This window comes from Sorghum bicolor, chromosome 2, assembly GCF_000003195.3.
Source record: "Sorghum bicolor cultivar BTx623 chromosome 2, Sorghum_bicolor_NCBIv3, whole genome shotgun sequence".
Taxonomy (NCBI): Eukaryota; Viridiplantae; Streptophyta; class Magnoliopsida; order Poales; family Poaceae; genus Sorghum; species Sorghum bicolor.
The window spans coordinates 64,803,084-64,830,958 of NC_012871.2; the positions used below are offsets into that span (position 1 = coordinate 64,803,084).

The 27,875-nt window shown below is 44.0% G+C and overlaps 3 protein-coding genes and 1 non-coding gene across 16 annotated transcripts; 2 read left to right on the forward strand and 2 right to left on the reverse strand.

Moving 5' to 3' along the window:
• LOC8059000 (putidaredoxin) lies at nucleotides 3,131-4,003 on the reverse strand. The gene has a single exon (XM_002462613.2). It carries the CDS (start codon nucleotides 3,862-3,864, stop codon nucleotides 3,385-3,387), a length of 480 nt encoding a protein of 159 aa, XP_002462658.1. The 5' UTR covers nucleotides 3,865-4,003; the 3' UTR covers nucleotides 3,131-3,384.
• On the forward strand, nucleotides 13,740-21,787 carry LOC8054811. Of its 8 annotated transcripts, XR_002450201.1 has the most exons (10): nucleotides 13,943-14,219; nucleotides 14,858-15,000; nucleotides 15,101-15,161; nucleotides 15,294-15,409; nucleotides 16,068-16,971; nucleotides 17,055-17,371; nucleotides 20,315-20,416; nucleotides 20,836-20,876; nucleotides 20,954-21,137; nucleotides 21,472-21,787. XR_002450201.1 is itself a non-coding variant. In XM_021454124.1 (9 exons), exons 2-9 carry the CDS (start codon nucleotides 14,803-14,805, stop codon nucleotides 21,472-21,474), a joined length of 1,824 nt encoding a protein of 607 aa, XP_021309799.1. In that variant the 5' UTR covers nucleotides 13,740-13,936; nucleotides 14,748-14,802; the 3' UTR covers nucleotides 21,475-21,787. The 8 variants fall into 8 exon arrangements, 5 of the variants coding, with proteins under 5 accessions (XP_021309799.1, XP_021309800.1, XP_021309801.1 ...); XM_021454124.1 differs by lacking the exons at nucleotides 13,943-14,219; nucleotides 20,315-20,416 and adding an exon at nucleotides 13,740-13,936 and having other exon boundaries at nucleotides 14,748-15,000; XM_021454125.1 differs by lacking the exons at nucleotides 13,943-14,219; nucleotides 20,315-20,416 and adding an exon at nucleotides 13,740-13,936.
• TRNAT-UGU lies at nucleotides 22,340-22,411 on the reverse strand. Its single transcript has one exon. It is a non-coding gene; the product is annotated as a tRNA-Thr (tRNA).
• Nucleotides 23,994-27,149, forward strand: LOC110432313. Of its 6 annotated transcripts, none has more exons than XR_002449741.1 (5): nucleotides 23,994-24,179; nucleotides 24,288-24,428; nucleotides 24,567-24,710; nucleotides 24,934-25,027; nucleotides 26,805-27,149. XR_002449741.1 is itself a non-coding variant. In XM_021452445.1 (4 exons), the coding sequence occupies exons 1-4, from the start codon at nucleotides 24,162-24,164 to the stop codon at nucleotides 26,836-26,838; spliced, it is 384 nt and encodes a 127-aa protein (XP_021308120.1). In that variant the 5' UTR covers nucleotides 23,998-24,161; the 3' UTR covers nucleotides 26,839-27,149. The 6 variants fall into 6 exon arrangements, 2 of the variants coding, with proteins under 2 accessions (XP_021308120.1, XP_021308121.1); XR_002449740.1 differs by having other exon boundaries at nucleotides 23,997-24,179; nucleotides 24,288-24,482; XR_002449738.1 differs by having other exon boundaries at nucleotides 23,998-24,179; nucleotides 24,288-24,475.

The window sequence follows — 27,875 nt, forward strand, 5'->3', positions numbered from 1 at the left end:
CGAGCTCCCATGGCATAGAGTTTGTAGGCCTAATACTCCCTCTGTCGACAAAGAATACAATTCTCACATATCGAAAAAGTTAAATAGTTCCAATTTTGACTAAAATTATTTTAAAAAGTACTAACACTCTTGAGACAATAAGTAACATTAAATTAATTATAGAATAGTTTTTCATAACGCGCAGAAACCCTTCTAGAGGGGCATCAACACGCTAGCTGCATGCAGCAGCCGCATCGCATTGTCGGCTGCCACTCCAGCAAGACTTGGAGTCTTATTTTTTCTACCTCTTTCTTCAATAAATATGCTGCCACATCAGTAAAATATCATAAATAATATGTAATTAATTGTCTTGGACTCTGTGATAGAGTCTTGCATTGTGAGTGTCTTTACCGAGCGTAGGCTGAAGCTGTTGTCGGCCCTCATCGGCGCCCACAGCAAACGTTGTTGGTTGCTATCGAGCGCACATGCCCCACCACCATGGCGCCTCCTCTAGCTCATTGGGCTACGAATCTGGCCACGGGGATGGAGAACTCGGTGCCCCAGCCTTGCGTAGCCGCCCCTACCATGGTCGACAACATCGTCAACACCCCTGAACCTAGGGATGCTGGCCGGATCCGGCGGCCCAGGCCAGCCCCGTCGACACCGCCATGTGAGGAAAGGGGACGGTGGAGGGGGAGTCTAACAAAATTATATTTTATATGTTATGATTTTTTTCTATAATTTACTATAATTTTTTAAAATATTTAGCCGAAATAAATAAATAAACAAAATTTTTATAGCAAAAACTTTGTACTAAAGCATACTATATTATATATTTATTGTGTAGATCTACTTATGTGGAGTCTAACAAAATTAGATTTTTTAATTTTATGATTTTTCTATGATTTACTATGATTTTTTTAAAATTCAGTCCAAATAATTAAAAAAAAACAAAACCACTGGCACCGTAGCAAAACCACCATTCGTTGTAGTAAAGTAGACACTGAAAGGTTGGGGAACCGTTTTTTCTCTCAAAAAGAAAAATGAAAGGCAAGGGAACAATTTAGGGCATGTTCGGTTCATGCAAAATAAACACCGGGATTAATTCCAACCTGGAATCTTTTGATAATTTGTACTATATTTTATCTCCTAGAATGAATCCAAGTAGAATGAGGACAAAACGAACAAGCCCTTAGGGAGAAAGCCGAGAATATCATTAGGATCAATTTCAATACATTTTTACAAAGATTTACAATTTCATCGGAATTGACAGACTATTATAAATACCTCTAAATTCGCCTCTGTCAAAGGTTCGAATGAAGATGATGTTCAGGATTCAGTTGCTAGCCATTATAGCCTTAATAGGGGTACAAGTTTAATGGAATCTGCTGTTCTGCTCCATCAGAGAAAAGAAAAATAAATTTTCGTTTACCTAATTGCGGAGATTAAAGCGATCAATCACCTGAATTGAATAAAAAATAATAGAATTAACTACTAATGTAGTAATACTACACAGTAGCGTGAACCACTTCTCTTCAGGAAACAAGCAGTGTAGACAATCAAAACCTTAACGGCCAGGTTCCTGAAAGGATGGTGTTGAGGAACGACGATGTGGAATGTGGGACGTCACTTTTAAAAACCATGGTACGAAGGGCAAAAGGGGTACACCTATTTGTATGAATGGCGGAAGGGATACACCTCTTTTGCATTGTTCCTTGGTTATATTTTCATCTAGTACTAGTATCCATACAGCATTTACACGAACAAAACATGGTACAGAATCTAAATGCATGAGTACAAGTTTGGTTCCTCCACTTTGTACCTTTGATTTGGATCATGGGAAAGGTTTGGTTCCTCCATTTCATACCTTTGATTTGGAACATTTACCACTGCATTTGGAATGGTGTTCCACGATATTCCTATTCCTCGTTAGGAACAAAGTTCCCCGAAACGTGCACTAAGACCATGTCCACGTTCGCGGCTGATAAGCTCAAACCTCTCATTCTATTTGTCATCTTCAACCTCCAGGCACTCAGAGACGTTCTTCAAATCGCGTCAGAGCACTATGAAAAACAACTACTCTTTTCAACATTCAAAGAATTGATTTCAATAGGCCTTGTTTAGTTCAAAAAATTTGCAAAATTTTTCAGATTTTCTGTCACATTGAATCTTGTAGCACATGCATGAAGCATTAAATATAGATAAAATCAATAACTAATCACACAGTCTAATTTGCGAGACGAATCTTTTGAGCCTAGTTAATCCATAGTTGAAAATATTTATCAAATACAAATGAAAGTGCTACAATACTCATTTTGCCAAAAATTTTGGAACAAAACAAGGCCTGAGGTGGCGAGCAAAATACACTCAGTGACAACTATTTGAAGTTATGTGGACAGAAGAACATCATGGCAAAGTTCCAACCTCCAAAGCTCTGAACACAACATTTGAATGGGGGAATTCGTGTCAAGGCAGGTTGCACAACCAAAGACTATGGAAAAGAAATATCCAAAAGTATGATCCTGCAATGTTGACCTTCCTTACAGAGAATATGTGATAACAAGCCATTGCAGTGAAGGAAATGGAGCCAAAGTGACCTTGAATATAACAGTAAACAGCAGCCCAACCTCGAATATCTAAAAGAACATGATCAATTGCCACAAGCAAGTTCTTTCACCAACTGTAAAACCGAATTAGAAAGACATGCAAACGATTCTAGTTGAAAGTATGTTAACTTAACCTCCTAAAATTAGCGCATTACATAATATCTGATAAACATAATTCCTATGCAATCCTGTTAAATAAGACATTCTGCCGGATATTGTAGACTAAACATTCTGAAACTTTAATAAGCTTATATGTTAATTGCATTACGTTGGGTCTCGGTTGACGGTAACAACCAATAAGAGTTTGATCACAGATAAACAAGCACCAAGGGCATCAAAAGATTTTCAGTTTTGGAATATGAGTTATTGAGTTTACTCTACACATATGTGTAGTATCTTGCTGCTACATCAAGAACTCTGAAAGAATATAGAAAATCATTTTGGCACATGCTTATATTGGACCATTTTTTTGTATTCTACCATTGCTCAGCATTTTTTTTTCTGAAGATGGAAATGCAGAGACTAGATCAAACCATTCATCACAATGTACAAAACTTCAAACCATGAAACATTAAACTGCGGTAATTGCAAAGGGATTCCACATTACAGCATTCATATACTCCACATTCAAAGGAACAAAAGTTAACTAATGCCAAGGTTTTGCTCATCAATCATTATTCTTGATCAAATCCGTAACATAAAAGGGGATGGCACAGCTTGACCGAGCCAGGGGAATGAAGGAAGGCTCACAGCGTCAAAAGCCGCACGTATGTGCCTTGCCTTTCGTCGCGGCAGGCCATTACGGGATGTCCCACGGCTTAGGCTCGGGGACAGCGACGACCATCCCCTGCAGCTCCGGCGCGAGGACGACCTGGCAGCCCAGGCGCGCGTGCTTGTTGAGCTCGCGGTTCCTGGACGCGCGCGTGAGCACGTACCGCTCCTCGTAGGACGGTGGCGGCAGCTTGTCGAGCCACTCCTGCGCGATGTGGACCTCGCACTCGGCGGAGCACGCGTCGATCTCCTCGAGGCGGTGGGAGGCCGGCTCGATGAGCCCCGCGTTGGCCAGCGCGCGGAGGAGTGTCTGCCCCGTGAGGCCGACCACCTCACGGCGCGCCCCGTCGGGATCGATGGCGAGGACGCGCACGATGCGGTCGGCGACCTTGGCGGACGCCGCGGCGGGGGCTGGGGCGGCGGCCGGGGAAACTGCGCAGAAGGAGCGGGAGATCGAGGGGGAGAGGTGGAGCGGGAGGCGGCGCAGGGCGCGCGCCGCGATCGCCATGGCTGGTGTGCTCGGGTAGGGTTCCGGTGGGAGATCTGGGGAGACCGAGAGAGAGACGAGGTCGATGAGGACCTGGGGACTGGGAGGAGTGGAGGCTAGGCCAGAGCCCAGAGTCGCTGAGGGACTGAGGGGTGCTGGGTCGCTGAAAAGTGGGCTTTCAGGGCTTTGACATAAAACACTTTGGGCCCAACTGTGCCTGTCGATGCGAAACGACCTCAAACTTTTTTTTTTTGCAACTTGGCCCTTCTTTTTTAAGAAACTTCACGTCTACATCTTATAAAAAAGTTAAACTCATCTTTGGACGCGCCGAGGTTACACGTCTCAACATTATGAAGCTTCGAATTCGTAAATCGCGTGACATGCTGGCCGAGCTTACGTGGTAGATACCTCAGCAACATAGATCATGGCGCTGAGCTCGGCGCCACAGATCACGGCTCAGCATGGCGCCGAGCGACAAATATATTTGTGTCTCTTCTCCAATATCTCTGAATGTTCTACATCCCACTCCTTCAGTCTGTCGACGAAAGCTAGTCGGCAGTCTACCTTGGGGTATACCCACGGTAGTAGTTTATCGGTAGACGGTGCGCAAGCTACGAACTTGATGGTGACGTAAGACACGAACAAGGTTTTTATCCAGGTTCGGCCGCCGTGTGGGCGTAATACCTATGTCCTGCGTCTGATTGTATTGGATTGTGTTGAGAGAATAATATCTCCTAGGGGGGTCCCTTGCCCCTCCTTATATAGTCCGGAGGGCAGGGTTACAGATCTGGAAACTAATCCTAGTCGGTTACAATTGTCATAGATAGCACAATATCAATTTCTATTATAACCGACCAGAATCCGGCTTGATCTCACGTCTTGTTTCCTTGCGCGAAACTCCGAGCAGTTGGATCAAGCCTCGAACTGCCTTCATGATGGGCCAAGCCTCCTGGCCCAAGTCTAGCCGTAAAGGTATAGGGGTTTATACCCCCACACAGTCCTTGTAGAAACCGCTTGTCCGACTCCTTAATCTCAATATCGATCCATTGCTCAAAATCACAGAGCGGTGGAGGGGTTTGCAACAAAGTCAATTGTTACAAAACAAATAAATATGCAAGGCTTCATATGACAAAAAAATATACTAATGGACAGTACAAAGTTCTCACAATAAATTGATTGTGGCGCTGATGCTCTATAGTCCCATGCAAAATTGGGACACATACAATACCTCTGCCTATAACTTTTGCCTATAACTTAAACTCATCATTAGACTCTGTGGGTCGGCGCCATGATTCAAGACCTCAATGTGGGTCATCACCAAATTGTAAAAGTGAATTTTCTTAAAAAAAAGACTAAACTACAAAAAATTGGGTGACCTCAGTGTGTTTTATGGATCTAATCAACTAATAACCTACATAACGGAAAATCTACTGGTTTAGAATTTTATAACTTCTTGGATGTAATCCAAATTTGTAGAGCTTCCACTAATTACAACACTTGCAAAACTTGCCTTGGATGCACGAGAGACTTGGTGGGGTGAGCGGAACACTGTAACTAGAGGAAGAAATGGTGGTCTAGAGATCGTATTTGGTGGAGCTCTAACATGGAGTATGGGTTTTAGGCAACGATACCATATAACAATTGGTTCATCTCTAGGAGTTTGTCCTCTATAGCTCTTGTTATTTATTTACTATGTTTATTGCTTTCGCTTATACATGTTTTGTATGACCTTTACCTTCCTAAACCGTTTGATAGGATTAGCTCTATATTGCTAAATAGCTTGTGGGGGTATAGAGTAAGATAGAGTGCACTTGAAAAAAACCAAATACACATCTTGCTAGAACTAGTTTATATTTTTTCTAGTAGTTTACGACCTAGTGTGCATTTCCTTGTTATGCATGAGAGCATGTTGATTCAACAACGGTTGATTCAACAAGGCTACCATCTTGCTATAGGTGATAGTCAGCAGGAGGCTGGAGAAGATGACACACAACAATACAAGAAGTGGGACACATGAATTTGATGAAGACCTTAAGCTAAAGTCTCCACGTTGAGGAAGTGGAGAGTGTTTGATGTTTAAACGTACTTGTTTGGACTATTATATTAAATTTTAGTTGTCTAGTTATAGGCCATTCAAATGGGTAAACTTAAAGGTGGACTAATTTTAATTCAATCAACTAATTGTTAGTTCCTCTCACTAGCCCGTGAATCCAAAGAGCATATGATTAATCTTTTAGTCGCCTAAAGTTGAGTCACTTAGGGAGTGTTTGGGACTGCTCCACAAACTCCACTATGAAGCAGCTCCATAAAAAACTCGAGTTTGTGGAGTACCTCTTTAGGTGCTCTCACAACTCCACCCTTTTTTTCGAACTGAGTGCGTGGAGCTGAAACCGTTTGGCTAAAAAACGTGGAGCAGAGCTGAAAAACATGGAGCAGAGCAGTCCCAAACACCCCCTGAACAAGCCCCTAAATTTCCATCTAAATTGTAGTTGATTAGTGTGGGGGTATAAACCCCTATACGGCTATACCCTTAGATGGGATCTTGCGTCAACCTGATCAAGCCGCACCATCGAATTTTTCCAACTCCTACCGACCAACTCGTGTCGTCACACACGAACACCTGGGGATGTCTCTGACGATAACCTCCACCCCCTCGGGACGGTCCGTCAAAGTCAAGGCTGATCCGGAGGAAGGTTATCCTTGCGGTCTGAACAACTCGGCTTCTCTCTACTCACGGCATATCCAATCCCTTTTTAACGAGGCGGGTTGGCTGCCAAAGTGGAACGGCCGACCAGCTCGTCACTACGTCAACATGGTGACGATCCGAGAACTACGGGACGGCCAGGCTTCCAATACAAATTCGAGCACTAGCTCTGTTCCTACTGAAGTCATAAACTCCGAGGATGAGGACTACGACCTGGATCTGCCTCCATATCCTCCGGGTTTCTCTCGATTCCCGATCTTCCCACCCCAGCGGGGAGATATCGTTTTCAACGTCAGCGCCGACGAGCCGGCCGTTGATGGAGAAACAGACGAGCAGAGGTAGCTCCGCGAGCAGCGCAACGCCGACCGCGCCCGACGACGCGCGGACGAAGAGCGCCAACTCCCGTCGCATAATCTCAGCGACGCTTTCGATATGGTCGTGGATCAGTCAGTCTACAAAACGCCAAGCGCCAATGTGGCCGTCACCATGGCCAATTTAGATCGACTCTCTGATACTCCCGAGTACCAGGGCGTCCGATCCAGCGTTCGAGCACATCTAATCGCCGTGATGGGACATACGACAACTCTGCTCAAAAGAGTCCAAGTCGTTTCCTATACAAAGGCCTCCTCCGACCAGACCCACCGCAGCCGGACCTCACCACAGCCCAGCGGGCACCACCGCAACCGTTCCCCCAACAATCATCGAAAAGACTCACGGCGTGGCGATGGCGGTCGGGATGCCGGCGGCCATCGCGAGCAGAATCACGGGCGCGGTCAGGAAGTAAACCAGCACAGGGATCTTCGATACAACATCCCTCCTAAAGACGCCCGAGACCGCATCAACAGGCGCGCCACGGAGAGAGCAGTCCACGAAAACCTGCGTCGTATTGAATACGATGCAACACACGGCCCCCCGGGCCTAAGACAGTTCTCTTCACACCTCCGCCAGGTCGTCTGGCCCCGCAATTTCAAGCTCGAGAAACTCAAAAAATACGACGGCAAGGAAAACCCAAAGAACTGGATCACTCTTTACGAAATCACCGTCCCATCAGCAGCAGGAGACGAGCACGTCATGGCCAACTACTTCCCAGTAGTCCTCGACCAGGCTGGCCACCAGTGGCTCCTTGGCCTGCCCGAGGACTCTTTCGACTCTTGGGAAGAGCTACGCCAGGCTTTCATCGACAACTTCATCGCCACATGCGAGCAGCCTGGGAACAAGTACGACCTCGAAAGGATAAGGGATAGGAAAAACGAGCCTTTGCGCGATTACATCCGACGATTCTCGGATATGCGCCTTAAGATCCCGAAGATTTCCCACGACGAGGCAATATCTGCTTTCATCAAGGGGCTGCGCTTCCATGAAGCATTGAGGAACAAGCTGTTGCGCAAAAGGCCAACAACGATGGCCGAGCTCCTCGCCATGGCTAAGAATTACGCCGACGCCGACGACGCAGAAAAACTCATCCGGGACGATGCGAGAGGTCCCGATCAGCCTCCTCGGTGAGATGATAGCCGTGGTCGCTTCGACAACAGGAACCACCGTCGCCCCGACCATCGCGATCACAGGGAAGGTTGGGACAGGCGACGCGACAATCGCGACGATTTCAGAGGAAAGCGCCCCCGCGACCACGACCACGAGGTGAATACAGTCAAGTGCCCCAACGGGCGGCGGGACTATCAAGAAGACTACAACAAGACGTTGAAGGGACCGTGCCAACTGCATCCAAAGTCCAACCATACCATGGAGGAATGCCGTGTCCTCAAAAACATCTATACGCGGCGGGCCGCTCAAGACGACTCCACCAAGAAAAACAGGAAACAAGACAGGCGCGACCACGAAGACGAGGACGAGGACCAAGATAGGGACCCACGACACCAATACGTCAGTCCCACTGACGTGGTCCACTCCATCTTCGGGGGCAAGGTCTCCATCGAATCTAAGCGAGAAAGAAAGCTCTTAAAGAGAGCCTGCCTCAACATAGACAGCACGGACGGCCTGATCGCAGACCCAAAATTCCCCCCTGGTCACATAGGGAAATCTCCTTCAGCGGGAAGGATCAGTGGACTGCTATCCTAGAGCCAGGTCGCTTCCCTCTAATCTTAGACCCTTGCATCAACAGCATCAGATTCGAGTGAGTACTCGTGGACGGAGGAAGCTCCATCGACATCCTCTTCCGCAACAGCCTGCCCGCGCTCAAGATATCTCCGGCACAGCTAAAACCCTACGATGCTCAATTTTGGGGAGTCCTGCCAGGACAGAGTTCAGTGCCCCTCGGACAGATAACATTGCCTGTCCAATTCGGCACATCCGGCCACTTTCGAACAGAGTTCGTTAACTTCGTGGTCGGCGACTTTGATGGGACTTACCACGCTATACTAGGCCGACATCGCTGACAAAGTTCATGGCAGTCCCGCATTACTCATACCTGGTCCTCAAAATGCCTACGGAGAAGGGCGTCCTAACCGTCAGAGGCAATGTCTACACTGCGTATACTTGCGAGGAGGAGAGCTTCAAGATCACAGAAGCAATTGATCTCTCAATTCGCATGGCAGAAACAGCAACCCAAGCTGCGCAGCTACCTCCCGACCAGCTCCGACTACCCGAACAGGAGACCGCTAGGAAGAATTCAAAATCCAAGGAGTACAAGAAAGTACAGCTGGTCGAAGGCAGTCCCAAGAAGACGGCCCTCATCGGGGCCAACTTGGACCCTAAATAGGAAGACGCGCTCGTCAGGTTTCTAAGGGACAACGTAAGCGTTTTCGCATGGAAACCCGCAGACATGCCCGGCGTCCCACGAAACCTGATCGAGCACTCCTTAAATGTCTCGAAGACTGCAAGACCCATCAAGCAAAAGCTGCGACGGTTCGCTCGTGACAAAAAGGAGGCTATTAGGACAGAAATAACACGGCTTCTAGCAGCCGGATTCATAAAAGAAGTGTATCATCCCGATTGGCTTGCCAATCCGGTTCTTGTACGCAAAAAGAATAATGAATGGAGAATGTGCGTTGATTACACTGATCTCAATAAACACTGTCCTAAAGATCCTTTTGGTCTCCCTTGCATCGACGAGATAGTCGACTCAACGGCCGGATGCGAACTCCTTTCTTTTCTAGACTGCTACTCTGGTTATCATCAGATTTCGCTAAAAGAAGATGATCAGATCAAAACGTCTTTCATTACTCCCTTCGGTGCATATTGTTACACGACCATGTCCTTCGGACTCAAAAACGCCGAAGCCACCTATCAAAGAGCCATCCAGCAATGCCTCCACGACGAGATTCGTGATGACCTCGTTGAGGCTTATGTAGACGACGTCGTCGTCAAAACGAGGGACGCAAGTACCCTAATCGACAACTTAGACCAAACCTTCAAGGCACTAAACAAATATAAATGGAAGCTCAATCCCAAAAAATACATCTTTGGGGTCCCTTCCGGTCTACTACTCGGCAACGTCGTCAGCCGCGACGGCATACGACCGAATCCCTCAAAAGTCAAAGCAGTGCTTGATATGCGACCACCTAAGAATGTCAAGGACATTCAGAAGCTTACCGGATGTATGGTCGCCCTCAGCTGCTTTATCTCCAGACTAGGGGAAAAAGGCCTCCCCTTCTTCAAACTCTTGAAGGCGTCAGAAAAATTCTCCTGGACAGAGGAAGCTGACGCTGCGTTCACCCAGCTCAAGACTTTCCTCACCTCGCCACCTGTTCTCACAGCACCTCAGCCCAATGAAGACCTACTTCTTTACATTGCAGCAACCGACAGGGTCGTCTCCACAGCACTAGTGGTCGAGCGAGACGAGCCAGGCCACGTCTACAAGGTCGAGAGACCCGTTTATTTCATAAGCGAAGTCTTAAACGAGTCCAAGGCCAGATACCCTCAAATACAGAAGCTCATATATGCCATTCTAATAACGTCAAGGAAGCTAAAGCACTACTTCGACGGCCATCGAGTCTTGGTAACTACCAGTTTCTCTCTTGGGGGATATTCTGCGCAATAAAGACGTCAACGGCAGAATTGTAAAATGGGCAATGGAATTATGTCCATTCTCTCTGGATTTCCAGAGCCGCACCACAGTCAAGTCTCAGGCCCTGGTCGATTTCATCGCAGAATGGACGGATCTCAACGAGCCCCCTGTCTCCGACGTCTCCGACCACTGGTTAATGTTCTTCGACGGGTCCCTGAACATCAACGGTGCCGGCGCTGGGATACTTTTCGTGTCGCCTAACAAGGACAAACTGCGCTACGTCCTTAGGATCCTCTTTCCGGCATCAAATAACGTCGCCGAGTATGAAGCATGCCTGCACGGCATACGACTAGCCGTTGAGTTGGGAGTCAAATGTCTCTACGTCTATGGCGACTTCGCCTTAGTTATCAACCAGCTCAACAAGGAATGAGACGCAACCCATGAGAAGATGGATCTCTACTGCAAAGAAATCCGCAAATGGGAATCCAACTTCTACGGCATAGAGTACATCCACCTGGTCCGGGATAAGAACCAAGCAGCGGATGCGTTGTCAAAGTTAGGGTCATCTCGGGCCCAGATCCCGCGAGCTGTTTTCGTCCAGGACCTCCATGCGCCAAGTGTGGGCACAGGATTGGTCGAAAAGCAACCTACGGTGGCAATGCTCATCGACGACGCTACTCCGACAACCAGTAGCCATGATTGGCGCACCCCGTTCATTAGATATATAATGGATGGGTCAGGCCTTCAGGATAAAACAGAGAACGAGCGCCTCATTCGACGATCAAAGAATTACATACTCGTGAACGACAAACTTATGCGAAAAAATGCAAGTTCTGAAGTGCTGCTCAAATGCATATCCCAAGATGATGGCATCAAGCTCCTAGACGACATACATGCCGGATCCTGCGGCAACCATGCTGCCTCCAGAACGCTGGTCGGGAAGGCTTTCCGAGCAGGTTTTTACTGGCCAACCGCGGTCACCGACGCAGAAAAACTGGTTCGACATTGTGAGGGCTGTCAGTTCTTTGCCAAAAGGACCCACGTACCTGCTCACGAGATTCAAACTATCCCGTCATCTTGGCCTTTCGCCTGCTGGGGACTCGACATGATCGGGCCATTTAAACCGGCCCCGGGCAACTTCAAGTTCGTTTTCGTATTAATCGACAAGTTCTCAAAGTGGATCGAATACATGCCACTGGTCAAAGCAACCTCCGAGAAAGCCGTGGAATTCCTCAATCAAATCATACACAGATTCGGGATCCCCAACAGTATAATCACCGACCTGGGCCCTCAGTTCACTGGCACTACATTTTGGGACTTCTGTGATGACAGAGGCATAGTAATAAAATACGTGTCAGTTGCCCACCCACGGGCAAACGGTCAAGTAGAGCGCGCCAACGGCATGATCATCGATGCCCTAAAGAAAAGGTTGTACACAGAGAACGACAGAGCACCTGGTCGATGGATGAAAGAGTTGCCGGCCGTGGTCTGGGGTCTCCGAACACAGGCTAGCCGGAACACGGGGGTGTCACCATACTTCATGGTTTACGGCACCGAGGCAGTACTGCCGTCCGATATAGCCTTCGGGTCTCCAAGAGTTGAAAACTTCGATCAGTCAATGGCCGACAATACCAGGGAGCTCGAAATCAATTGCATGGAAGAAAAGCGTCTAAATTCATGCCTTCGAACAGCAAGGTAGGGAGCTCGAAATCAATTGCATGGAAGAAAAGCGTCTAAATTCATGCCTTCGAACAGCAAGGTACCTCGCAGCCATCAGACGGTACCACAACAGGAACGTCAAGGACCGTTCTTTCGTGGTCGGTGATCTGATACTCAGGTGGAAAACAAACCAGGAAGGAATGCATAAGCTATCCACTCCCTGGAAAGGACCCTTTGTGGTCGCCGAAGTCACACGTCCCACATCCTACAGATTGGCGTATCCAGACGGGACACGCGTGCCTAACTCTTGGCACATAGATAAACTGCGCTGTTTTTATCCATAAGTTTCAATAACTTTTGCTTGTAAGTTTCTTATAATTAGCAATAATAAAAGTTTTCCTTTTTGGCTATACTTTGTTCACACGCAGAGCTTTCGACGGGAGCTACAATGTCCTCTGCGATGGAAATTCTTAACGACTATCAGTCAAACACAGTGATTCATCACTTAGATAACTTTACAGCGCTCAAAATAATGGCCATGGCAAAATCAAACTTTATTACAAACTTTACATACAAAGTTTACAAAAACACCCTGACGGGCGGTCACTAGTCTATTCCTACAGACTATCCTACTGGCCTACTGCTCAGGCTGATCACCCGCCTGGCCTTGCTGTCCGGACGAAGGGGTCAGGGCCACCGGCGCCTGGCTGGTCGAGACCGCAGGCGTCGACCGCCCATCTCCGGCAATAGACGCCCCCGACAACTCCCTGGCCGACCTGTCTGAACCCGGCTGGTCGGGGGGAGTGGCTGTCCCGCATAGATTGATGTCGCCGATCACCGTCGACGACAAGTCCAGCAGACCGGTCCGAAGCTCGTCCGCCTCCTGCGGGCTGACTTCCTTGGGGTACCCCTTCTCCAGCCTGGACAAGTCGACTAGGGGGTAGTGGGCGCGCACCATGCTAAGGACATGCGCGCCAGCGAACTCCCCGGCGTCCTTCACGAACTGCTGGAGTCAGTCCCATGCTTGTTGCGCCTTTTCGACTGGCGTCAGTCTCGGCGCGCGGGGCTGGCTCTCTGGAAGCTCGGGGCTGATCAAGTCTAGGACCGGGGCTACTTCTTTCCAAATCCTAATACAATTAGTCTTCCAGGAGTCCCGATCCTTGACCAGTTCGTAGTTTGCGCACCGTCTACCGATAAACTACTACCGTGGGTATACCCCAAGGTAGACTGCCGACCAGCTTTCGTCGACAATTAGCAACAAATCCAAGTAACCCAAACACCAAACATGTCCTAAGTTTAATTTGGTGAACCAAAGCTGACATTGACTCAATGACTCGTTGGCAAGGTCCCACCATCAGAAATTCAAATTCAAAATAAAAACCAAGGAGAGAGTTGAGTCGTGGCACCAACGACGGGCTCACTGTTATTAGAGTCCAAAAAGCCCAAGCCGTGGTCCATCCGACGGGGCGCAGACCCAACGTCACCGGCCCAGACCCGCCCGCGCGTCCGGCACCCCCGCCCACGGAGAAAAACCTACACCTACTACTCCTACGCTGCGCACCTGCCCGCTCCAGCCTCCAGGCTCCAGCATCCAGCAGCACTGCACCAGCCACCAGCAGCCTGCGTGGGAACGCTTGTCCCGATCTCCGCACCCTGACCGGTGACCGCCTCTATTCTCCCGTCCCAATCCACCGACCGAATTCCAAACCTGCCTAGCCTAGGACCTCGGCGCCGCTCGCCGCACGTCGGCCACGTCCGCCTCCGCCGTGAGTAATCCCGGTGCCTAGCCCCTCTCTTCGCTTTCTCGCATGTCCTCCAGTTTGGATTTGACGCCGCCACCGCCGCCTGGCGGCTGGCGCCACGATGACCCCCTGCCGCTCGGCACTCCCGGCGCCCGCTTCCCTTCACCCCTCTTGGCGGCGGGCGGAGGGCAGGGTGGCGCCGCGGGAACCTGCGCTCGCGCTGCTGCTTATGCGAGCTTGGTTGGTTCCGGTGGCTCTCGTGGATACGTGGGTGGCCTGTGGTGGCTTTTCTGCTTGCTTAAATCTGGTTTTTCCTCTCTCTCCCTTTTTTTCCCCTGAGCTCCGGTGCAAAACCTCGGGCGATTTGTTAGTGTTGGCATGAGGAGAGGGGCTTTGCTTGTTCTTCCCTATTGGACCATGCAACATATAAGATCTCTTACAAGTTACAATTATGACGATCTACCTTGAGAGAATTATATCATTCTGATGTGGTGTTATGTCCTATGTTATGTCAGTTCTCTTCCTCAATTATACCCTGCCATGGGTTGTGTGGTGAGCAAATCGGACGGTGCTTGTAATGTTGGTGCTGTGTTTTGTAGGTGTTTTCCAGTTGTCTTAGTTTTCTATCCTATTTATGGTGGGTACTGAGATGAGTAAGTCAGGGAGGTCCTTGTCTCGTTTGAGTGTCATGTGGTGTACTCTGTTTTTACTTTTGCATCAAGTTGAATGCCGAACTTGTTTGTGCGTGATTGTTGTGCTCTCGTATGCTTCAGAGATCCTAGCCCTTGTTTCTGATTTCACAAAGGTTGCCTTATGACTGATTTGTGACTTTTAGTGCCCTTGCAAATGCTGTCAAGTTTTTCCCCTTGTGCAATAAATATCTTTGCGCTATGAATGGATGGAATGAAGTGGGCCATGTTGTAATGTCTTCTTCGTTTTCAATAGCCAATCCGATGGGGTACGAAGAGAGCAAAAATCATCTCCTCAGTCTCAGTTACCCTGAGCTGCAATGTTTGTGCAAAAAGTATAACCTTCCTGCTAAGAAGACCCACTCTCAGTTAGCAAGTTTGCTCGCTTCGCTGCTTGAGGTAAGCACTTTTACTTCAGAGTTCGCCACAAGTATGAGCTAGTTTAATCATCTATTTAAATTCAGAATCTGAAAGGTTGTAACTGTTTTATTCTACACAGGCATCTCCATCTCCTACTGCCCCTCCTGTCCAATTAGCAAATATGAAAGAAGCATCCACATGTATGAACAGAAACTTTTTATGTTAAACTTAGTTGGCGGATTGTTTATGTTTGCACACTGGTTTATTTTGTTGGACTCTTTTGCTCTGAAAGATGATGCTTTAGGAATAATTGACAGCTTAATTAACTGCAGGCAACCTTGTTAACAACAAAAGAGGCCCATACAGTGGCAGGGATGATGACATACCACTTGTGCACACAAAGCATCAAAAAGGATATCAAACAACTGTTGATGAAACATCTAAAAAGGTAAGAAACTTTAACCATTGTTTTCTTTTCTTGTTTCCCGTTTAAAATTAACACCTGTTATTATGAATGGGCCCATCTGTTATCCGTAACTATTTTGCATGAACACTGCAGATATGCTTTTCCTTATCGATTTATTCTTTTTTACTCAAATTGTCTGATATTTGAAGGTTAAGAGAAGTATAGCTAATGCCCCCACCCCAAGCACATACACACCAAAACACATGCACACAACCAAAAAGCAAACAGAAAAGAAATCAAAAAAGATTTCTTCCTAGTAAAAACACAAGGATCCTAGTTTTGATATTTTTCAGGGATCCTTTCATATGATTTTATGCAAACTGCCAATGCCTATTTAGGAATCATTTACACACTTCCTGTTGATCTGGGTTGCACCTGGCCATCCTAAATATGAGAGTGGCACTTCTTCTTCAGGTGCCTTTTGGATTCTGTTATTCTATTTTTACTCTGTTGTGTGCCACTCAATTGTTGATATAGATTACATTAGTGTTTTTCTGTTTGCCAGTTGCCACAGTAGTAATTTGTTGGTTTATTTTCACTTGAAATATAAGTCTGTTTCACCTGTATCTATGAAATGCTTTGCCCATTTGTATGTGTACTGTTTAAATGGATGTCTTTACAATCCTTTTTTTCTCTGTAGCAGGAGATTGGCACTGGTATGAGTATAACTCCAGTTTCTATGAACCATGGAAGACCAGACTGTCATGGCCATCCATCTTCTGACCTGGGGACTGCTCATAATTTGCAGTCCCGAAGTGATGTGGGTATTGCAACTAAGACAACAAATCTAGAATTTGTTGGCAAACATCATTGTTCACCTGCTAACATAATTGATCAAATCTGTCCCCCTATTATTCAAAAATATCCTTCTAATGGTAATGGTCAGGCTTCCACTCCATTTGGCCATATGAATGATAGCACAGATAAGGATTGTCGGCTGTCTGATAAGATATCAGCAAATGCTACTCCCATTCAATTTTCTGTAATGTCAGATGAGGGCATTGATCTTGTTGTTGATCTGAACTCCAGTCCAGCAACATGGGCCAAGAACTTCATGGCTGAAATGCGTGTTACCCCTCCGTCTGAACATGGGAATTTCTCTAGCTTCATTAGCAGTTTGGCAACTAAGGATGATCATAGCACTGCCTCACCATCTGGAAATATCATTGTTGACATTCAGAACAAGGGGGCTGAGAACATCGTTCCTTCCACTGATTCATCACTTGCTTCAGATGTTGGTGAGAACTCCCGTTCAGTGCTCTATCCAGTTGACACTACTGCTGTGAACTCGGTGTCATCCACGTCTACAGTGGCTGGTACCCCAGTTGAACTTTCTGGGTATCAGGAGGGTGCTCCAGTGGTATCTTCTTCATGTTTAACAGCTGATGTCCAGAACAATGTGACATCTGATATGCCAGGTGCTTTGGATAGCGAGGTGCTTCCTCCAGAACCTGCTGATGTCTTTATGCAGTCTGAAAGAATCACTGCACTGGCAGTTTGTGCTTCAGTGCAACCAATTGGCAATAAATGCACAATGGGTCCCGGTAAAACCAAAGTTTTTGCAAGATTTGTTGCACTCAAAATGTTTCAGTTGCTGATACAGACAATTTATCTACCTTTTTGTCAGGGGATGGGGTTAGAAGTGACTCCAATGAAGACTCCTGTCCAAAATCTTCAGGAAAACAAACTGGAGATGTTCCCGCAAGAGATCAGCCTGCTCACAATGGTGGCACTCATGAAACCCTAATGGAAAATGAACCTGTGAAGGCAGTGGCAGTGGAAGAAAATATAGGTCGTGATGACAGTTTGTCCATTTCTTTTCAACTAGCCAGTAAGACAGTAGCAAAACTGCCAGTTACAGATGCCCAGTCGCCTTCTAGTTCTGCTGGTCATTTTATTCCTGGCAATTTTGACCACACACATCCAACATCTTCTGCTGCTTCGGTAATTTCTTATACTTGACTTGATATAGTTACATAATTTGATATGCCTTAATACTTTAGCTAAGGAAAATGTGTTTGTATTGGATGTTACAAATGCTATGCTATGTGTTTCTTAACCAGCCATGCTTTAGTTTGTTCTCATGGTTTTCTGGGAGCATGTTGTCTTGGATGTAATTTACCATGATGGCTTGTCAGTAGCAAGTGGTCAAGTTGGCGATTTTTATATTGTTTCACAAGTTAAGGTTCAGTCATCATATTTCACTGCATATATGGTTGGATGCAAACCTCATGATTCAATTCTAGTACATATTTCAGTTCAGGTTCCCAGCTGTAATGTAGGCAGATGTTTTGGAGTTTGGACAAATAGCTATGGGCCATTGTTTGTTACGCTTGAATCAAATGCCATCCTTTGTAATTATGTGATCTCTGATGGACAACATCATATTGAAGACTATGGAGGTCAGGGGACTGGTTCGTTGCAGGAAGATTGTAGCTGAAGTTGGTAATAGGCCAGGGGAAGGGATGTTGTCGGCAACCCATTGTCGCCGACGAGGAAAGTGATGTCGTGCACGGACAGCAGGGAGGTGGCAGCACTAGGGAGAGAGATGGAGGGGCACGAGGCCAGAGGCATGGGGACTTAAAACTTGACCCCTAAACAAGCCTATAGATGGAACCTTATGGATTGGATCCATCCTTGCCTAAACAAACTCGACTTCCATATCACTGTTTTCCAAACCTGTCTTAAAGTCTCTTAACCAAACCCAAATCTTCTAAAATAAATCACTGGTGGACATGGTATGAATGAGGAGAGAGAGAGAGGGGGGGGGGGGGGTGTCTCGTACTACTGTCCTCATTTTAGATCCATTTAGTTGCAGCAGGAAGGTTGGCTGATTTAAGAGGAAAAGGGAAGAATGGGGAATAGTAACTAGACAAATTTCCCATCTCTAGGATTTTAAAAAAACTCAACCGGATGGTTTATTTAATAAAACAATAGTATTAACATCACAGAAGACATTATATTTATAACCTCAAAGTACAAAAATAAGTGGGTTACGAAGTACTAAAATAACATGGAATCCAAATTAGGGTCTGTTTGGGTGCTGCCATGTGTCAGCCCCTCCAAGGCGCCGCCCGGCCAAAATTTGGTGTTTGATTTGGTCGCCCATGAATAGGCCAAGCTTGGGCAAAAAATGAAACTGCTCGTGGGCACATGAGTCAGCGTAAGGGAAATCATGACTGCTATCCAAACGACGCCCTTGCCCATGTCTAACGACCGAATTTTGTCCAGGCTGCTCGGAGCACCCATCCAAATGCACCCTTAGTGACCTTTTTTTTTACGTTTGCCATAAATGGTCCCTTCTCCATCTTGGATTCTTTTTCTTCGTTTCTTATGCCATCTTACAGTTTACGAAGACAAGACTTCTTTTTCTGTATGTCTCGTAGTTTTCATAGTTGATATATGTTGTTATTCATTTTCTAACTATTTTCTCTGGGTCAGAAGAACTTAAGCAATCATAAACTTGTCCCTGAATTCCCCATGTCGCTCTGATAATTGTGATCCGTGACTAGAAATTGAACCCCTATTATGTTGAAATTCTGGTTGAACCACTATTATGTTTACCATGACAAATGTTGTCACTTGTCAGATTATTCATTATCGAGTAGGACACAATAGCACCACCTCATTGGCACATTAGTCATCGCTTGCTGATTTGTAGCAACCACAAGGTTTGAATAAATAACATGAACTTGCTGATTTGCTCTTGAACCAGGGGATTTTAATGTCACCCTAAGTGTCACGGTCTCCAAGATGAATTGGTTCTTTAAACCTTTAAGCAACAGCATTTAGGAACACCACCATGAGAAATTGTTTCCGAGTTCTGCACAAGAACCAGTCTTCTCAGCATGCTTGGCTTCTAAAAGTGCAGGGTGTAACCCTACCGTATTCCCCTAAATAAGGCAAAGTGTGTGTAGATAGGCCTTATGACTATGCTTGCTGACCATGGACTTGGAGATCTATTCTCTTCCTAGATCCCACATGTATGTTTAAATAGAAAATAGGTTGAAAGAGCAAAAAGGGTAAACTAGATTAAGCCCTAGGCAAGCTTCCATCAGGGGATTTCATAAATTGGTAAATTGGCAATTAGTCAAGTGCTACTTTAGTCTTGTATCATACCCACTCCATGCTATCTTCGATCCCAAATGTAAGTCCATTTAGGTTTTGTCTTAAGTCGAACCTTTTTGGCTTTGATCATTATAACAGCCTAAAAGAATTCTCTATAATAACTTATCATAAGGTTGATGTTACTAAATTCATAACTTATATTTCATTCTATTTGAGATAATCAGATAATAGATTTTTATGTATTAATATTAGTCAAAGAGCCACATATATTTTATTTTCCTCGAACAATAAAAAGTGCCACATTGGAGTTTGGAGGTTCTGTTGATGTTCCTAATGTACTCTATATTTATAATTAGAGGTTTGGATGGACAATTTATGAATAAAAAAATATGAATCTGAAAAATGAATGGATGGAGTTGAAATCAAATATGTAACATAATGTAGCTCCAAGATTGACAATGTCCTTTTATTAACTACATCAGCATTGCATGCACTCTTATTTTAAGCCATAATTTTTGACTTTGTTCTGACTTACTAAAATCACTGTGTCATCCGAGCACTCGGTGTGGTGAGTTCCTCCGGTTTAGCCAAATCACGCAACACATGTAATAAAATTTTCCCTATATCACTTTTTTCCTATACCTTTTAGAAACACAAATGGGTCACTACATGCTTGTCTATATTCAACTAATCTTAAGATGTTTTTGTCTGTTTTCTGTAGTCATGGACGTGAGGGTCACTTTCAACTAGTTATAGTGTCTGCTCTTACAAAAATAGTAAATGCACGACTGACTAATTTTACTGGTTTGCACTTTGTAGTAAAAGGGGGAGAGAAGGAAAGCTGGTAAATATATTATTTTGGTCCATGGGAAAGTCTACATGTCCCACTTTTAGCTCTGCAACTGCAAACCTGCTTATTTGGTAATTGATATTCCACTGACCTCCTTAGCTGGCATTTTTGGTATTAGTTACCAATGCCTTTGTGTACTCTGACTGGCAAAACTTACAGCACATTATACATTCCGAAAGCCAGGAATGATTTAAGAAAGTAGATTTATGAACCTCCAGTGCCGACTTTTATTTTGTTAAATAATCTTGCACTGACTATGTTTGGGGGAAAAAATCTCCATTTTTGATATGGCATTCCGTTTATGTGACTCCCTGTTCGGTTTATGATGGTCTGATGTTTTCTGTGCATGATGAAAGGTGTTTTATTATCGGAATGCTTTGTTGTGCCAAGTTTATGGTGTTTTGGTTGATTTATGCTTGCTAGTATATAATGATGTATAGATCTTGGTGTCCCCAGAGCAATTTACTAACTTACTTCTATCATCCTGAAGGACAATGCTATTAATTCCCCGACTCCAAAGTTCGGTGCAGAGTATGTTTCTATAAACACTGTTCATCTTCTGTTTTCAATTACTAGTTGCATGCCTAAAGGGTTCCTTTCTTCTGTAGGTCAGCACAAAGTCATGATTCTATGGACAAAAAGGGACAGAATGATGCTGAGGAGCTTGAGGAGAGTATGACACCGCCAGCCTATAGTGAACCTCCCAGAAATATACAACTTAGCTTACGAAGTGCTTCCGCTAAGATGAAGCCTTCTACATTACCAAGACGATCAGCAAGGCTTCTTCCTAAGGTTTGTGTACATTGTCATTTGCTGTAATCACCAATACTATAGTATAAGCTCGTGTTGTCACTCTCATGTAAGGATGGTAGACTGATTAAGAAAATCAATGTGTGTTGGATCATGTGCTTATTTTTGCTATTCTCTCCGCCCCAAATTATAGGTTGTTTTGGCTTTTCTAGGTTATAGCCTTTGCTATGTAGATAGATATATGCTATGTCTAGATACATAGTAAAAATCAAATTGACATATAATTTGGAATGTGGGTAGTATGTAGTTTTGATTCCTGTAAATAACATAACATTTCTGGAGTTTAATCAACATACTTTGTTTTCTTGACATGCAGTAACCGCACTAAATGATACAGATGAGATCCAGTGTGAGAATAGCCTCACTACCGGCTTAGTCAGATTCCATGAGGATGGAGTGATAGAAAACAGTTGTTAACAAGCTTAGATTCTAATTTTGTCTGTTCTTGTTAATTCTTTTTGTTCCAGCAACTGAGTAGCCCTTGGTTTCCAAAGCTTAGGCTGTCAGACTTTTTTTCCTTGTCTCCATCAGCATCTGTAACAGTTACACTCGTACTGTCGAGCTTTCATACACCATTGTACAAACGACTCATTTTTACAGCATCTGTGTTTCCTCTGGTCTTGTGTGATTTATGTCAGTGCAATGTAACTATTGGTGCAGGAGTAGCTTGTTTAAAATGAAGAAAATAAGTGTTGTTTATGTTCTAGGCAATGATGTTGTGAATTTTTTTAGGCCTTGTTTAGATCCAATTTTTTTTGGATTTTGACACTACCACTTTCGTTTTTATTTGATAAACATTATCCAATCATAGAGTAACTAGACTTAAAAGATTCGTTCCACGATTCAGAGGCAAACTGTGTAATTAGTTTTTGTTTTCATTTATATTTAATGCTCGTGCATGTGCCACAAAATTTGATGTGACGGGAAATCTTAGAAGTTTTTGATTTTTTAGGTGAACTAAACAAGGTCTTAGAACAATGATGTTGTGAGTTGCTTCTCAAGAAATGATTAAAATGAATAAAAGACTTTTTGGATGCGTTTTATGTCAGTGCAATATAACTATTGGTGCAGGATTAAAACGATTAAAATAAACGTTGTTTACGGTGCAGGCAAGGATATTTTGAGTTGTTTCTTTTATATAAACAACGGTTCTTAAATATAAAAAATTAAATAAGGAAAAGTCATGCCCCCACGCAGGATCGAACTACGGACCTTCAGTTTACAAGACTGACGCTCTACCACTGAGCTATAGGGGCTATTATTATACACAAGTCGCAACGAACAATATTGTTTGATTGTGCCTCCACCTCCTTGGTACAATGTTCAAAGAGCTGAAGCTAGAAAATGAAAAACCTTTGAAGTCAATTTTTATAGCTTCATTGGTTTTCAATTAATTTTGCGGAGATAAATTAAAAATCACTCCTCGCTAAAGTGTACAATACAAGATTCCTAGAAACTTTTTGAAAAGAACACTCCTCAAACGGTTAAAAATCACTCCTCGCTAAAGTGTACAAGATTCCTAGAAACTTTTTGAAAAGAACACTCCTCAAACGGGAACTAACTTGTTATAACTAATAACTTTGGAGGAAAAACCAAGTAATGCAATCCTACGCGTGGATATGTGGATTCACTTGCCGATGCTTGAAATACATACTTTTTTTTACTTGATCGTGCGCCTCCATATAAACCATAGTCAAACTCCCTTTTTTATCTTGTCTTATAAAAAATCTCAACTCAAGTTTTCTGTCTAAGAGAATTTTAAGACTTGCAAACAAAACCAAAAACCTTTGAATACCTTTTGGGTTCTGAGCCAACACCTATTTTGGACTAATAAGATTTTCAAAATTATCGGAGGAATTGTTTTAACCATATTTTGGAAAGTTATGTCTAAACGTATGCTCCATACAAGAATGAGTAAATAAATATTTTAAAATACTTAAAGTTTGGATTTGAGCTCCCGCTCATATTCAAACTATATCTTCTTATATTTTTAAAACATATTTATTTATGATAGTATGCTTAAAAGATTTTGTAAAAATGAAACCCTTTTAGGAAATCTTTGAATTAAATGTCTTTGCCAAATTTAACGTAAGTGTATGCATATTTTATTTCCCTAAGGTAATAAATGTGTTTTCTAGGATTAGTATGCATGTTTGAAGTGTTAGACCGTTATTTGGTTTTCATTAAATTTTAATTGATTGGTGAACTGAGCGTAGCTCAGCTGGTTAGGTTCCTTATGGTGGAACTTGCTCACCCGGGTTCAAGCCTTCGACTTGATACAGATGCTCGTATTTTTCTGGATTTATTCTAGAATTTAACGGTGCTATTCTTTTAGTGGTAGGCGACATGTTCGTCGACAACAAGGTATCTGTGGTGACTTCATCAATCTCAAGATTTATCGGTCCACCTCAGTTCTTCAAATGTACTTCATCAATCTCAAGAGTGACTTCATCAATCTCAAGATTTATCGGTCCACCTCAGTTCTTCGAATGTACTTCATCAATCTCAAGATTTATCGGTCCACCTTAGTTCTTCGAATATGCTCATAGGGATAGGGTGTGCATGCGTGCGTTTATACGGGTGAGTTCAAAGGTGCTTATAAAAATAGGAAATGTGTGTGTATCAGGTTCTTAAAGATCACTCGGGATTGCTTGCACCAGAGCGATTCACGCGGTCGCTCATGGCTCGGCATGCTGACGCGTGGCAAGTGTTCGGCGGGGCGACACTCGAGCGATCCATTATCACCGCTGGCAGGTGGCCCTGCTCTTACGTGAGCCCACAGGCAGTGACTGAGGGCAAGCATCCAGCTAGCTGGGAGAGTGGCCTCGGACGCGAAGATTTTATTTGGTTCAACTCATAGCTTTTGCATCCGTCGATCCACCAAATCCATCTATTGCTGTTGCTCTCGGTCTCTCCGGCTCCTCCATTCTACCTTCTTCCAGAGATGGTACAGCAATGCGGAGGTCAGCGACAAGCTGCGGCGGCATGTGAAGGCGGCCTCCCCGAATGCAGATGCAGCATGAGGTGGGTCTTCAAATTGTCGCCCTCCTCTTTTGCATTGCTGAGATCATCTCGTGCATCGGTGCATGTGAACGGCCAGGTCCTCAGCATGGATTTCTTTTTTATTTAAAGCTTCGCAAGGATTTGGACACTGCTGGATTCATACCTTGCCTCCACTGCACCTCCTTCACCACCGATCTGAACCCCACCCGGTCGCCCAGCCACCTAAACCGTGAATCCAGATGGCCCTGTTGGTGCCTGTTGCTTGATGAGGTTCATGGATTCAGCTTCGACAGCGTTGTTGGCGACTTGCGTCAATGGTTTCTTGTACTCGCGAATGTACCTTTGATTAGATTGCTTTATCTCTGACAAGTATTTTACCTAAATTTTCTGGTTCTTGGTTCACTGCAGGTTTGACAAAATAGGATCTGGGCTTTGTGAACCTGATGAGGATGACACTGGAATAGAGATTGTCATAACATTTCTTCTTCCTTCTCGGCTCAGTCTGCCTAGGTGCATTTACACACAAGTGGCTGGGAATTGCACAATCCTATCGTAAGCACCTCAAACACGTGCAATCCCATTTTGAAATCAAATGCAGTGCCTTTTTCCTTAAGATGTTAAGATGATTGTACTTTTATTAAGTTCATTTTGGCAACTTTAGTCATCATGCCAATGTTCAGTGTTTAGATTTTTGTCAGTTATTATGATAGTGAAACAGAGGATGAATGACCCTTATATATGTTTAGCTGAACATTTATCGGTTGGATAATTGTAGGATTTTAGAGTGAGACACAGCATGCATGCGTTACCCACCTCCATGCAGGTCGGAAATTTCTGTACATTCCTATAGTAGTACCATTAAGGTAAAGGTATGCAATATGCCTTACTTTCTATTTCTATTTTTTCCTTAGTCTGAGTTCTTTGTGTGTGGCTATGGTATGTTTGACGAAATTATGAAAATTCCCTTTCCGTAGAAAAATGGTTTGCTTCATATGTAAATATATCTGACATAGTTAAAGTTCATATGGTTTTGAGGCAGGAAAAGGTTTGTTAGTTTACTTGTTTATCTTTAATGCTAAATGATGTGGCCGTAGATGCTATACTTGGATATGTTCGACCCTTTGATCACAGTAAGAACCAGCAGATGGTTACCTAAAGCTAGATCCCAACAGAGGATTTGCGTAATTTGATTCTGGAGATTGTCATTACTATTTTCTGTATTGCCATGCAGATGCATGTCGATTTTCAAATTGTATAAACCAATCAGTTATCCAATATGTTCTGGAAAAAAATGTGTTCCTCGTTGGCATGCCTTGCTTAGTTGCTATCTGCATAAGAATTCAAAGTATGATAGATAGATGGATCTGTTTTAGCTCACACATATTAGTGCTGGAGTCAATTTTGGTCTTTGCACCCATGATAATAGGTAGCTATATCTTTGATGGTGATAGACAGTTGTGGGTATCAGACTCAATCTCAGCTCAATCACTCTGAACCTTTTGTAGCGCAGATGTTCAGTGGACATTAGCATGTACTGGTTATCCATACCAACAGACAAGCAATCCAGTCTCAAATCCACCCTCTCCTGTTTAGTATCATTTACTCCCTCCGGTCCTCTATATGTGGCGCACACCCGTTTTTTGGTTTGGCCAGATTATCTGGCGGACTGAGGAGAGCTAATTAATTATGGAACCGGTTAAACAAAGCGTCGTGGGAAATAACCGTTGCATGCGTGTGTCCCAGCCATGCAGCTCGGTTGCCTTTTCCACCTATCAAGTGATCAGATACGAAGTGTTTTCCGTTGCCATGCCGCTCGGTTGTTTTTTTCACTCGAGGGAGTTAAGCCTTAGTCGGAGTTAATACTAACCGATACACTTCCCCAGACGGCGTGGCTGTTAGGCCAGTCTCAGTGGGAGTTTCATATGAGTTTCATTCATATTAAATAGGCTGCCACATAGGCATTTTTGATGACATGACAGTGTATTTAAGAAGAGAGAGAAGAAATGGGTTTCATCTAGATGAAACTCTTTTGACACGATTATCAACTCTCTATGAATCTTGGAATTAAATGCCTATGAAACTATGGAATGAAACTCTCTATTGAGTGGGTGTTTCATCAAAGTTTCATTTCATTTCACATGACATGGCAACCTTGGAAACAACACTATGAAACTCTCCATTGAGACTGACCTTAGCCTACTACTCGGAGTAATACTTGTTTTGGTCTCTGAAATCAGCCTACCCAGGCCAGATATAGAGGACCGGAGGGAGTATTTTCCATTGTCTTTTACTCCCATCACATGCAAGCTAGCTGTTCCTCCACATACATATATATGTAATAATTGTCAGTATCCTATGACCAGAAAGGCTGGATAGTAATTGATGGTTGGCCTACTAATAGTAGTTGCTAATCAGTGGTTTTCTGTGCAAATTGAAAAGACAAAAGTAGTTCTAAGTACACTTGAATTATTTCCTTAAATATTACAAAGAAGCTACATGCCTAGGATTTGTCGAAATGAGGTGATAGCAGCCTTTAGTTGTTATATTAATTTAGAACCAAACTTTTTTTAGTTTGGCCTTTTATAGTGTATTGATTATACTTTTCTATGTATTGTGCTAATTGGCTGATACTTTCATGTATTACAGGCTTCCACCTCACATCAAAAGCCAACAGACGTGATATTCTGACCACTGATGCAGTGCTCCCTTCAACTGATGGTCCTCCATAGCTTAGCTTATCCGTGGCGAAATCCACCAGACATGTAAGCAGACATGAGATATATAGGGAAGTCTTTTGTATATGTGCAATCACCTAAGCGTTTGGTGATAAAGGAACCTCTGGCTAAATAATCAATTGGATATCATTGTGAACATAACATGGTTGCAAACCATGAGCCTTTTTTCCCCATATTATGAACCGCTTTAGTGCTTTGGATGGATTTGTACCAGTATTTTAAACTGTTGAGGTAACGATAAATTCTGATGTTGGCATGTAATCTGTATGGATATATATATATATATATATATATATATATATATATATATATATATAGTGTGTGTGTTCTACAAAGATTCATCTCGCGATTTACAGGCAAACTGTACAATTAGTTTTTGTTTTTATCTATATTTAATGCTCTATGCATGTGCCATAAGATTTGATGTGATGAAGAATTTTGAATTTTTTTGTTTGTTTGTTTTTGAGGTGAACTAAACAAGGCCTTACTTCACAATAGGACGTTGTAGGGCGCCTGGAAGGGCGCTTCCTTTTCTAGTGTTTATAGGACTGAGTGTGTGTTCGTGTTTATGAACGTCTGCATCTGCAACTAAGTCTCGCAAAAAAAAAATTGAAGTGTTAGGCAACCAAAGTTTATGGTGCACTTTTAGAGAAGATGCAAAAAGGTTCCAAACTTATCGAAGTCATCGGAGAAGTAATATCGGGAAAGACTCCTTCAACGATCAGCAACAACTAGTTAACATGGTAAGGCACTCTGGTGGTGTCACTAGACCTTTTGATGATGTTTACAAAAAATGCACATGGCCACCAATAGCTATATTTTGGAGTAGAGGCTATATGTACCTCCTTGGCTGGGCATTTGAGTTGCGTTGGAGCTAAATAAAATGGGGCTAGTAAGTTGAGATTCATCTATATGCTCTAGTCACCAAAAGTGCTTAACGAAATATTAGAAGATTATTGCTTAGGTTATTTAGACGACACAA

What these genes read in the sequence shown, in the direction of transcription:
- LOC110432313 (XM_021452445.1), top strand. An exon ending in GTTGGCGACTTGCGTCAATG is followed by an intron (nt 24,476 to 24,566) that starts GTTTCTTGTACT and finishes GGTTCACTGCAG; the next exon opens with GTTTGACAAAATAGGATCTG. An exon ending in GGGAATTGCACAATCCTATC is followed by an intron (nt 24,711 to 26,804) that starts GTAAGCACCTCA and finishes CATGTATTACAG; the next exon opens with GCTTCCACCTCACATCAAAA.
- LOC8054811 (XM_021454122.1), top strand. Translation starts at nt 13,979, where the DNA reads ATGTCCTCCAGTTTGGATTTGACGCCGCCACCGCCGCCTGGCGGCTGG. An exon ending in TTTCTGCTTGCTTAAATCTG is followed by an intron (nt 14,220 to 14,857) that starts GTTTTTCCTCTC and finishes CGTTTTCAATAG; the next exon opens with CCAATCCGATGGGGTACGAA. An exon ending in TATGAAAGAAGCATCCACAT is followed by an intron (nt 15,162 to 15,293) that starts GTATGAACAGAA and finishes AATTAACTGCAG; the next exon opens with GCAACCTTGTTAACAACAAA.
- LOC8059000 (XM_002462613.2), bottom strand. Translation starts at nt 3,864, where the DNA reads ATGGCGATCGCGGCGCGCGCCCTGCGCCGCCTCCCGCTCCACCTCTCC.